Here is a 12,892-nt window from a genome sequence, read left to right on the forward strand (position 1 = left end):
TTCAATCAATTAAAGTCTCAAACATTTTTGTTTTAACTGATGTAGTTCCAAGAAGGGTAAAGTTTAAAAAAAAATAAACAAAAGTAAAAAGATGTGGCAAGTATGAAATCGTAAGCTCTAAAACTGCAAAAAATGTGAAAAAAAAATCGATCCCAAATTGATGAAGGGCATTGTTCAATAAAAAAATATAAAAATTGCCGGAATGTGTAGGTTAAATTTTCCAATATGTGGATGAACACAAAAGTACATTTTGAAAGAAATCAGTCCCAACATACAGCATAAACCTTGTCATCAATACCACGCTTGACCAGAAAGATGGCCGCCCTCATCATGGATTTGGCTTCCTCTTTGTTTCCCGTTGGCATTTGCTGCATCTGGTGGTGGACTGCGGTCAAGGCATCCTCTCTGTAGGACCACGTCTTGGAGTAGGCTTTTGACACCTGCAAGTTGCACATGAAAGGTATAATATTTGGTTGTTTTATACATGCAATGTACAAAATTCCCAAAAGTACAGTACTATTTTCTTTTGTTTAAATATTAAAATAATTAATACTAGCTTTTTTTAAAAAAAAAAATTTAAGTTGTCAATTTAGAACTGTTTAGACACATGTTAATAATAATCTAAATTGTAAATTAAACCTCTTATTAAAGGATAGCCACCTCTAAAACTTTTAAAATTTAATTTTTTTTATATTAATAATTTGAAAATAATAAAATAAATTACAAAACAGCTACAAAATGTGAACAACAATTCAACCCCCACCCCCTGGGCTCAATTCACCCCCAACATACCAGACCAAGACCAAAAATATCAATGGCTGTTGATGCTTCCCTCAGATCTACTTCGGTCATCGGCTCAACTTCTGAAATGTCAAACATGTCATTTAGAGTGAATGATGTACTGAATTATGTGTGTGTCAAATTCAAAAGCAGAAACACACAAATGTTTTGGCTTCAGAGAAGTAAAACAAAATGTTTTATAAGTTTTTGTTTTACAGAAATAAACCAAAATTGTAAAAAGTCGTTTTTCTTTTAAAACACTAGGTTTGTAATGATATAAAGAATATAATGGATGATTAATCTTGTTTTAAAGTTGTGTCACCAACCTTGGTTAATGTCAGGATCTGGTGGCAACTCATCATCCACATTCAAAGCTCTGCAAATGAAAACACAAAATTGTGTTACAATATTTTTAGATGGTGTAGTTTAGACCACACAAGCTGACTAGATGAGAGACCTTGCAAAGTTATAAACTGTGCAATGGAGACAAATGTGACTACTGATGTGTTTTTTATGATTATAGATAGTATTAATAACGAATTAATAAAAGAGTTTGAGCTTATAATTAATTAAAAAGGAAAGTATTCTTAATGTAATTTTTTACCAGCAAACATATCCATTTCTGTTGAATGTTTATTTGAATTTGTAATTAACCATTGATTAAGACACGTTTAGAAATTAACACACAGGTCATATTAAAATATAAATGTGGTAAACAGATTAAATAATTAGCAAAAAAATAAATAAAATCAAAAATTGTTTTATGAATCATAATGTGTGCAGCAATCTGGAAAACAAGCATATTAAATTAATATTAAATTTAATTGAAAATGTATATGTTGTTATCACAATAGAAAAAGATATAAAAGTCAATATTGTTAATGATTTGTGAGTTAAGAAGCTTAATTGTTAATGCATACATATTTAAACAGGAAATGTGTATTACAGATGCAAGTGACAGCATGCAAATTAATAAGCAACAAAACATAAAACAATCCAGAAATGTTATGATTTGTATAATAATAAACTGGTAATTTTAAAATTTGTAATTCAAATTAAACTGTTTAACTTAATTTAATTGAATCAGTTTGAAAGGATTATCATTTAAAACCTTAGAAAAAAGTAATTATGATATTCTTAATTTTGTCTTTTATTAAAATAGAACTTTATTTTTTTTAGCTTACAGAAAATTTCTTGATCATCAATGAAATAAAAACAATAACTGATTTTTTTTTAAAAAAGCATAGGCAGTTTTTTTTTTAAAGTTCAGCTTTTTAAAAAAAAAAGGTTTTGAGCAAAATCTTTTAAAACTGTGTATGGCTTCACACTGTGAGAAACTCATTAACAGACATCAATACGTAGTCACACCAACTCACTTCAACTTGGGCAGCCTCTTGTCCTGTGGAGTCTGGGGGGTGCTGACTTTTGGCTTGGTTTCCAGGGGGAGTGGAGATGGAGGAGGAGGGTCATCTACAGGAGCCTCTGAGGCTTCTATAACAGCCTTACTACAAAGGCATCAATCAAGTTACAAAAGCAAGAAAAGCCAAAGTCTACGTTAGTAAGTTCTGTTTGTTAAAAAACAGGCATGGAAGAAGCTATAATCTTGCCTAAATCTTTGTTTCAACAGTACATTAATTTTTCAAAACACATTTTCCCACTGATGTGTTTAAATTGTGATCCATTATTGTATGCATCCAATTTATATTACATGAGAACGTAAAGGATGATATGCTATAAATTGCCATATAATTGGCCTACATACAAAAAGGCTATACTTTAGACATGCCTCTAATAAGAAGAAAAAAGAAATGTCATCCATATTATCTATAATGACTAAATAAATATTAATTTATAAGCATGAGTAAAATTAATGTTTTTTCAAATCTATCCCCCCTCCCACAATATCATATCAGAAATGCAATGAAATACTGGAAAGAATCATGCATTTAAAGATACATTAAAGAACTCAAAACCAGAGAAACAAAACAAAATGTATCAGTAAATAAACTTAAGAACTAAATATAAAATAACTTTAATGGTTGAATAATGGACTAGAACAGCTGCCCTTAAAAAGAAAACATTACCAATAGGTTATAACTATTTTTACCTCTTCATATTTGGTAATGGCATATCATCATAAACAGTTGGTCTAGTACGGTATGTAATAAGACACAAAATTAAACATAGAAAAAGAAAGATTTAAGTAAGTGTACGAGTAATTACTTCAAAGACTTGAAATCACTTTATAGTTCTTATTTATTATTATAGCTATTTGTATTGTATCCTCTAATAGTGAAATCAATAAATTAACATGGACTTTAAAAACATATTTTCTTACATAATTTTTTTTAAATAGTTAGTTATCACTGACTAGAGTAAAAAAAGTTATGTATGCATCTAAACTACATCTACTAGCATGGAGATGAGATAAAATCTCTTTATTGTGTTCTACTAGATATTGGCATGGTTAGTTGTGAGGTATTATGGCTAATAGTTTTAGATATTTATCCGAAATTTTAAAAGACAGGCAGAAATTTTCTCATTTTGAAAATTTGTATGGATGGAAATATGACATAGTTTGGCAGTGTTTCAAATTAAGGGAAAAATGTAGAACTTATTGAAATATTCATAGTTAATGGAACTAATTAATAAACTAATGAAATAATTAGTACTAAACTTAAAAAAAATATTTAAAAATTGTTGAAGTTCAAAATTTTAAAACAAAAACTCACTTGCGTGGAAGAGGCCATTCATCGTAGCGAGGGGGTGTTCTAGGTTGCTGAGGTGGTGGAGGGGGTGGTAACTCCTCTAGTCGAGGTGGGGGTGTTGTGTAAACAGGATGATGAACAGGCTCTAGATCAATGTGCTGGGGGTGCCGACTCTGTTAACATGTGAATCAAACCTCAATTTACACTGTACATAATAGAAGGCAACTTACATAGGCTACTTTCTAAAAATTAAAATAGATATCCGATTGCAAATTGAGTTTTATGCAATAAATAATTAGATAAAGCAATATTTACAAAAAAATGTTTCGAAATTAAAAAGATATGATTGCAGATAAAACTTATTTTAAAAATAACTGCAATCTTTTAAAATGCACTTTTTCTTTAAAGTCAACAAATATTAATGTTATATTAATCAATGTATACATTTTAAAAAATCAAACTAAGTTGTGTAGCCTATATATAAACCAATTTAAACAGTGGATGTGGTGCTTGATTCTGGGTAACTAACAAAGTAATAACAAGAGTTTTATAAGTCACAGAAGTTTAGAATAGAAATCTTCATTACCCCTGATAACTCCAACAAATCATTTAAGTTCAAGTCTTTATAAATTTGTAATCTGTATTCATCCATCTGCAGCTTCTTCAGTTTAGCTTTGTCATAGTCTTCATTTTCTACTGCTTGTCTCTTTTCAACTTCCATCTTCCCAAGCTTCTCACCAACCTGTTGAGTTCATAAAATTAATTTTCAGTTTTTTAAGTTTTCAATATTTGAAACTTTAAAATGAAATAGTACTTTCACAATTAGAGAAGATGTCAGATAGCAGATGCTAGCATCAGGAGTTAAGTCAGGGAACCAGGTTTTGGCCATTAGAGTCTGATTAAAAACTATGCATTCACCAACCAAATGTTTGTAATTCAAACCATCTGTGGCTTGATCTATTGTTGTAGGTATAACTAAGTAAATACAGAATATCAGTTGTCTGCCTTGATAAATTGTGTTCACTTATAAATACATAAAAACAAACAACCTATACATTTTGTTGTTGGGAAGTGAGTTCCTCACTGATGTATCTTGATGCAATTGGATTAACTTATCTAATGAAAATAATCATTGAAATTTATTTAATTACTTCTTTTACTAATAAATTTTAGTTCAAATTTGTCTTTGAAGAATATTTCTTTAAAATAATTAATATCAATTAAGTTTGTCTGAAACTCATAATGGACAGTTTATTAAAAAGATTTTTAGTAAAGAAAAAAATTCTTCCAACCACATTTGATTGATTTTAGTACACAAGCTATAAAAAAATGATCGTCTAGTTTATAGTGTAAAAGGTAACTAAGACAAAATGTTAGGATTAAAAAAAGAATGTTAAGGAAAAAAATGGTGGCAACAGTATTTTTTTTACTAATTTATTTTGATAAGATGAACTTCTAATAATCCCAAACTAGGCCAACATCAATAGCAGAGAGCCGTTTTATTCTAACCATAGCATTATTTAATTTTATGAGTTACAATTATGCTTGATGTAGATTTTCTTGTTAAAATACTAATTTACTTATTTTGTAAACATAAGTTTTAAGAACTTGTATTTATACTTGAAGGTCGTCTACAAAGTTACAAAACAAATCATTGACAATAAATAAAAACTTGAATTACATTGAAGGACATCACTCACACCAAAATGATAAACATTGTTTTATTCATGATTTAAAAGTATAGAAAAAACTAACTGCTATAGGTTCATGTCAAACTATTTATAGTAAAAACTATTCAGTTTCTATACCTTCATAATTAATTATATTTCTTCAGTCAATACACAAAATTAATAAATTTAAATACAATCTAAAAATTTAATTGTTTTACTTATCATTTTATTTAACTGATATTGTTATTACAACAACAAAAAATATTTGTATTTAAAAAATGTATTAATTATCATCATCTTTTCCTTTTTGTGCCCAAGACAATGCATTAAATATAACCCTCTTAAAAGGAAACAGACTAATTGATACTATGCACATTTTTATATCTGCTACTTTTTCTTAAAACAGTTAATTTATCCCATTCACACAATGAGTTACAAGCCTTTGGAAAAATTAAAAAGGGAAAAATATTCCACCTTATTAATATAAATTACCTACAAAAGAAAATAATAAATCTGATTATTTATTAAAAAAATGTTTATAAATAGTTTTGTTAATTTGATCAGCTGTCAGAAGAGAGTGATGTTGTTTTATTATTTAATTAAGATTGAAAATATAAATGTTTTAAATTTGAAAGTTACAAAATTTATTTGTACAAAAATAGTTCTACTTTTGAATTTACCAAACGTTCATAATCATATTCTTCACCCAAATAGTGGTTTACCAATCCTGCCTGTAAAATACAGTACATCTTTCAATAGAATTGAGCTAATTTCATTTTTTCAAAGCGTAATTAAAATAGTTCTGAGTTATGCTGTTTGATTTTTCAAACTTTTGATGGGTAACTTTGTTGTTGCTAGACATTTTCTGGTATTTTAAATTTTTTTGCATGAATAGAAATTATTAATAAAAGAGCAGTGAAATAAATACATATAATGGCTAAGTAAGATCACAATTTCAAAGTATATTATTTGTGCGAAATTTAATATGCCTAGATGTGCATTGGCAAAATTAGTTCTTAAAAAAAGCAAAAATGTTTCAGAAAAAAAATATTACTATGTCACTGTACAGCAAAAATCTATTTTCTAATTTCAAGTCACGAAAAAATGTAATAATTAAGTGTTTAAGTTGGAACATTTGTTTACTTTAGCAAAATTTAGGGGTTAAAAAAAATTTATTTTGATCAGACTAGAAAAAAAATGTTTAGCTGCAAGAGGATCAGATAAACATACCTTCTGTAATTCTGTTATAGCTTGTTTTAATCTCTTAGCGTAGTCATACCTCTCCTCTGTGAAAATTAAAAATAAAATTTGATTTTTTAAAATCTAAAAGTACAAATACAAACCCGAGAATTTTTGCAAAACAAATTTTAAGATAAATTTCCAATACATATTTTTAAAAATCCACTTTTGAAATAAATTTTAACTAGGGAAAAACTTACGTAGCACAGCTTCCTGTTTTTTTCTTTCAAGCCGTCGAATTATTTGTGCTATTTCAGGGTCTTGGTACATATCAAACGCAAGATCATCCAGGGGTGAAATGTAATCTGGCCTTAAAATTTTAAAAATATTTGCATATTATTTCACGTAATGCTACATCTAATAAATTTATGACTGTTGCTACTATACCTACCGTAGAACTGCCTGCACTACTATAACTAATGTAGTTAAGTTCCCTTTTCAAACCTGACTGTCTGCAGGGCAAGTAAAGTAGAGTTCACCTGTTTCTGTGACCTCGGCATATGAAGAGATAGTGTGGTCAGCACTATGCCCAGCCGTCTTTACTTTCCCTAACGTGAGTTAGGTACCCATCAGAGTTGGGTGAACTCAGGGATGTTCTACTGACTTTAAACCGGATTCGAACTCGAGATTTACGGTTTAGCACTCCAGCTTTCTACCACTAGATCACTCCGTCCGGATATCTAATGTAAATCATAACATTAATTTAATTAAGCAGGCATTTCCACTAATTATTACATCAAGTGTCCAACTATGTCTACTACATCTTATATCAACGGTGGCTATTACATGTAATGTGCAACTATTTCAACATACACTATGTAGCTATTATATTTAATGTAAACCATTGGTATGTTACACAACTATTGCTACTACATTTGATGTGGTATTACATCTAACAGCTTATGACCGCTAGCCCAAAAGTCTCAAGTTCACATCCCTGATCCAGTTTGTAGGGCTTTCCTGAGTCCACTTAAACTCTGATAAGTATCTGATTCACATTCGGAAAAAGTGGCTGAGCTGATCACACTATCCCTGCGTAGGCTGAGGTAATTGAAACAGATCTCTACTTCATTTGCCCCATGTGTCTTAGGCACATATGGGAAAAGATGATGAAATACCTTGGATGTTTATGTTCCCATGTGTCACTAAAAACTCACTTATTGAAAAGTCCTTCTAGAGCTGGATCCCTTTCAACTCTGTTGTCTTCTAAAAGGAGATCCTATGGTAGAGTATAGTAATAAGAAATTACAGGAAAATTTATAAACAAAAACAACATTTAAGGAATAATTAAAATTAATAAAAATCTGTAGATGTCTGAGAGTTATTGATAAATGTAAGAAAGGAAATATTTAGTTTACATTTGTTACTTTATTATTATTAATTCAAACTAAATTTAATACTTCTAATATGTATTATTTATTCCAACTAAATTTTATCCTTTCTATGGTTTTCCTTAAAAACCTGGCACATAATTACTACCCTAAGGCCAGCTATTCCAAACATTACCTTAGCCATGTGATTTGTGTTAAACACATACAATATAATACTGGAGGTGACATTAATTAATAATTGTATTTGATTTAAAACTGTCTATAGATTTTATAAGCAGAAACAGGAAATGGTTACTCAACTGGATCTGTGAAGTCGTAAGATCGTCGCAGAGAGTCTCCTATCACGTTGATAGCGATGATTCCCACCTTGGTAAGACGAATAATTTAAGATGTCCAAAAGCAGTTATCATTAAACCCAGAGAATTCTTTTTTAAACAAGTTACTGCACTTATCATTATATATTTTTGTAGAGAATATTTTCATATTTTAATACTGTGCTATCTGACTTAAGTGAACCACATTACACATCACTTGGTATAATAATTATAGTGAGTAAGGAAATAAATTTTCACCGTAATCTTAATCATTACATTAAATAATGTCCTAATCCTAAGACTATACTTCATTATGAAGAACAATCTAACCAAACTATAATTTACTGAATAAAATATTTCTTTCAGTTTAGGATTAGCCTTATTTGAATACAATTTTAGCACTGATCTAATTTAGTGAATTTTTAAACTGACCTGATTATATAAATTGTGTTTGTTGACATGGTTCTTATGAATGTTTAACTTGAGGAAATGGCCGACAGCATCAACATGCACTGACTTGAGTTCTCTTGCCTTATAGCCTGTTTTTTCATTGTCAGATAGGGAAACATACCTGCAGAAAGAAATGAGTCTTGATTCAACTGCAGCGACATTATTTTCACACTAAGGCAAAGTGTCAATATTTTAAGTAAAGAACCATTTTATAATTTATTTATAGGAAATTTATTAAGCAGGCAACAACAAAATGTTTTTCTTTAGGTTGTAGAAATAACAAAAACAAAAAAAAATTGTGTTCCCAATTCAAGGTACTTTCAAGAATTTTTAGAAGGAATTTAGAAATTTGAAGATAATTTAAAATTGTGTGAACCAAATTAAAAGAGTTTAAATTAATTTTATTGATATTATTGAATTCCCATCATAAACATCAAACCTAAATTGATCTAGTTCTTTTTTTTAACCAGAAATAATCATCTATGAAGCTCTCCAATTTTATCTGATAATATTAGGGTTATGAAAAGTTTTTTTCTATAGAGAATTCTTTAAAATAAAAAAGGAAATTATTAAAAAAAAAAATTCTCTCTTTGGCAATGTATTCCATACATTTTCACTGCTAAAATGTAGCCCACACATTTTCCCTAATACATTGTTTGTTACCCGGGGTGGATTTTATCACAATGGACATTAACTAGCTGCTTTAAAACAACATTGTTAAGCCCATTCACTAATTGAGCCATATAAATTGCCATGCCTTGCACTAGAGTAATGTATAAAACTTACCCTAGTCTGGCATATCTAGCACTTTCTAGCGTAAGTGGTGCCCCATCTGGCACATCTCCAACAAAAAATTCGATCTTGGTTGCTGAAAAAATATTTGACACAATAAATAAATGTATCAGCTGATTAAAACAAAAAAAAATTTAAAATGTGTAGCTATTATACACATAGAGCAACAATTTGAATATGTAATAAGTTCAAGTAAATAAAATGAAACATGCCAGCTAGTAGAATTCAAAATATGTAATATAGTAATTGATGTAATCTAAATGATTATAAATCTTATTTGTTATTCTTCTTTTTAATTCAAGTTTTTTTATTTTTAATATCGGCTATAGTTTGCAATCAGAAAAGGTTTAACCTATATATGTTGTAAAGGGTACTTTTTCAATCATTGTGAATCATCAGCATGCTATAGCTTTAAACAAGAGGACCTTTTTAGACATGATAAATATGTTTGTGGACTTGATATAAAATGGAATTAAGTGGTCAGCACCATGCTCAGTTGGCTTTATGTTCCTGACATACGCCAGGTATCATTACAGTTAGGTGCACTCTGATACATCATAGTCTGAACTTTTATTCTACATAGTAAAACAGATACATAGTAACACAGATTGAAACAATCTAATATGATAATCTAATATGACATATGTTCCATCCTTTTTGGTATAAAGGTTCCAGAGCTTGGAAAAGAAGCTGACATATGTGGGCACTTACGTATAAGGTACTGATGGGATAAAATCTGAATTTTTCTTAACCTTGACCTTGCTTCAAGCTGGATAACCATATCTTGAGGGTAAAGACAAAATCTGGGAATAAAAAACAGATTGATTCTCTTTAACACAGTCAAATAAATGTTAACATTTGTTGATGAGTCAGCTTCAACAGCAAAAATTGTTTTAATTTGGAGAAGAATACAAAAAATAATTAGAATGTTTTGAGCAATTATCAACACTTTCAAGTTTAAGACAAACATCAGTCTTTAAGGGGAAAAAAATTAATAGATAACCAGAAAAATACCCAAGAATGTACACAAAAATGAATGCACAAAAAATTAAACAACAACAGCACTTTCATGAAATTGAAACAAAAAATCCATGATTAAAGAATAGATTACTACTTAGCAAAAAAAGCAAATGGAATTAACATAAAACTAGCAATTTAAACTATTGTTTAGCTTACAATTCATAAGTTAATCCTATTACATGACATGAAATAGCCTATACATGGATCAAAATAAAACTACTGTTTAGCAAATAATTTAAAATGTAGTCACAAAATACACCATAAAAAAACATTTATAATAAGTTTGAGTGTTCTAACCTCGATGACTGCCATCCTTTGGTTAATGGACTATGATGATTTAGTTCACTTGCTCTGTATATATCATCTTGTCCTGAAGCATGTATTACTTTGAAATGCAACTTATGCGGCATTGTAAACAAGTATCTCTCACGCGTTCACAGTAGTTTCAGATCTGTAATGCAACTAAAATAAAGTGGGAGTGATTTCCCTTAAACATAGAATCAAGAAAATAAGATCTTATACCAATGTATAAAATTTCATTAACCTGTTAGAAACATGAAGTAGAGTAAAGTACCACATTCAGATACCACTAATAACTCAAATGTGAAATTTCATCTACCTAACTAAAACATTAATCAAGTTATTAAGTTGTCACACAATTGGAGTAAAATAAAGTAACACTTCCGGTTACTGGACATTGGCCAAAAGTTTAAAAAGAAAACTACAAATTTGATAAAATACTTATATATTTAATTTGGTCAACCAAACTGAAACAGTACTCCAGTTATCGTGTTTATAGACAGACACACACACACAGACGGACATGATTCAAACTATGTTAATCTGGCTCTGGAAGGCTGTCAAATTTTGTCAAATTCTTATTTAATTTTTGTGCATGATTAAGAATACTCTGTATACGAGTTAGTATAAGAGATCAGTTATAATTTTAAGGTGATATTTAGTAAAATTTCACAAAGTTAAAATTTCACACTTTTGAAAATCATTTTCCTCAACTTTGAATTTAATTGTTTTTGTTGTATTATATCCACCCTTGTTTTGGAAATGCTTGTAAACTTTTTCCCCACCATCTCTTCATTTGTGCCTTTAACAATATTTATTAAATACAAGACTTTAGACTATTATACTATACTATAGAATTAGCCTAGTATTAGACTGATCCATAAAATTAAAAGTGCACAACAAATGCAGAGAATCAAGTTCAACAATGTTAAAAAATTATAAATAACACTGATTCTGATTCTTTCTTACAATATTAAAATTCTGGTTAGGCCAAAGAGATTTAATTTTTAATGATATAATTATGTAATTCAGGTCTAAAGTCTAAGTGTTAATAATGAATGATCAGAGACTTTTCATCAAACTCAGGTGGGAGATTGATTTGTTGTTACTAAATTATTAGAATCTAGATCTATTTAACTATTTTAAATTTAATTTATTTAAACTTATTACTTAAAAATTTGTTTTGTTATCCTCAAATTGGTTTTTGTTATCCATTGACCAGCCATTGACAATGGACGCGAGCGAGAAAGTATTCAAGAGGCCTATCCTATTAAATAATTTAAAATTCATGCACAGCGTAGTTACAATTAATATGGTTATAAAATCTTGTCTGTCTGGTTTTTTTCAGACTTTACTAAAGATTAGATGGATGATGAAGGCTATTTGATGTTTTTAATATTTCCTGTAACTAAATAAAATTTAAAAAAAAAGCAAAAACAGTTTGGTTTTCACGTGTAATGGCGACATAAACTATGGCATCCTGCTATGCTATTCGATAGGCTGCCATAAATTTTATTGTATAGGCCTACATTGTAAGCGAAAAAAAAGGAAAACTAAGTCATAGGGTTTAAATTTGCATTCATTGTTATTTAAAAACTTTATCTGCAAAGTTTTGTAAACAAATAGTTATCGATCACGGAGTTCCTGTACAGCCAATTCAATTAGTGAAACAACCGGTTTTAACTTACTGGTTAGGCCCTAATGAAAATAAATAGAAATGTACTATGTTTGTACCCGTGTAGTGTAGCCTTAACTTAATTTTCAAGTTCTCTGAATTTGCAGCTTTTATACTTTTATATAAAGTTTATAGCATTGATTCTAAAAATGTAAAATTTCTGAATTATTTTTAGTCTCAATTTTAGTCATTAGTGTTAACTGTTAGATCTAGATGTCTAGTGGAAGCCAAGTCTCATGGACATGTCATGGAAGGATTCTCGTCAACTCGCTCGCCTCTATTCTCCATCCATCAACTTTGTTTATTAATATAACTTACTTACTTTGATTATTCATAATCTAAAAATTTTACAGAAGTGTTAATTATACCGGGCATCGATCTAATGCTAAAATTATTTTGGTTACCTTTTCTTCTTTTAAAAATCATATTGTTTTGGTTTTTCATTACACTTGACAACCATTGCTTCAAAATGTTGTGTACATTGGATAACAATGGCGGCAACGATAAATCTCATTCATCAAAACGAGACAAATTTGTTTTTGTGTATTATTTTGTCTGATTACCTGAAAGTATACATATTCAACCAGATAAATTGTATTTGTATGTATTTATT

General features: G+C 29.2%; 1 protein-coding gene across 7 annotated transcripts in view; it reads right to left on the minus strand.

The window, feature by feature from the left end:
- The window catches only part of LOC131952062 (centrosomal protein of 104 kDa), a 28,051-nt gene extending 15,256 nt beyond the window's left edge, over positions 1–12,795 (minus strand). For 4 of the 7 annotated variants that reach the window (XM_059314585.1, XM_059314560.1, XM_059314577.1 and 1 more), the window contains exons 1-16: positions 12,684–12,795; positions 10,602–10,766; positions 9,996–10,087; positions 9,279–9,360; positions 8,475–8,613; positions 8,029–8,094; positions 7,555–7,616; positions 6,598–6,707; positions 6,389–6,444; positions 5,839–5,889; positions 4,075–4,230; positions 3,513–3,661; positions 2,157–2,285; positions 1,107–1,156; positions 793–863; positions 276–440 (exon numbers count right to left, since the gene is read on the minus strand). In XM_059314585.1, the coding sequence (XP_059170568.1) occupies positions 276–440; positions 793–863; positions 1,107–1,156; positions 2,157–2,285; positions 3,513–3,661; positions 4,075–4,230; positions 5,839–5,889; positions 6,389–6,444; positions 6,598–6,707; positions 7,555–7,616; positions 8,029–8,094; positions 8,475–8,613; positions 9,279–9,360; positions 9,996–10,087; positions 10,602–10,714 (1,491 nt within the window). In that variant the 5' untranslated portion in view covers positions 10,715–10,766; positions 12,684–12,795. The remainder of the gene's footprint in view (positions 1–275; positions 441–792; positions 864–1,106; positions 1,157–2,156; positions 2,286–3,512; positions 3,662–4,074; positions 4,231–5,838; positions 5,890–6,388; positions 6,445–6,597; positions 6,708–7,554; positions 7,617–8,028; positions 8,095–8,474; positions 8,614–9,278; positions 9,361–9,995; positions 10,088–10,601; positions 10,767–12,683) is intronic. The other 3 variants (XM_059314602.1, XM_059314569.1, XM_059314594.1) reach the window with 2 other exon arrangements.
- Positions 12,796–12,892: the final 97 nt, after the last annotated feature.

This window comes from Physella acuta, unplaced genomic scaffold (assembly GCF_028476545.2).
Source record: "Physella acuta isolate Inbredline_101_S28 unplaced genomic scaffold, ASM2847654v3 ptg000070l, whole genome shotgun sequence".
Lineage (NCBI taxonomy): Eukaryota > Metazoa > Mollusca > Gastropoda > Physidae > Physella > Physella acuta.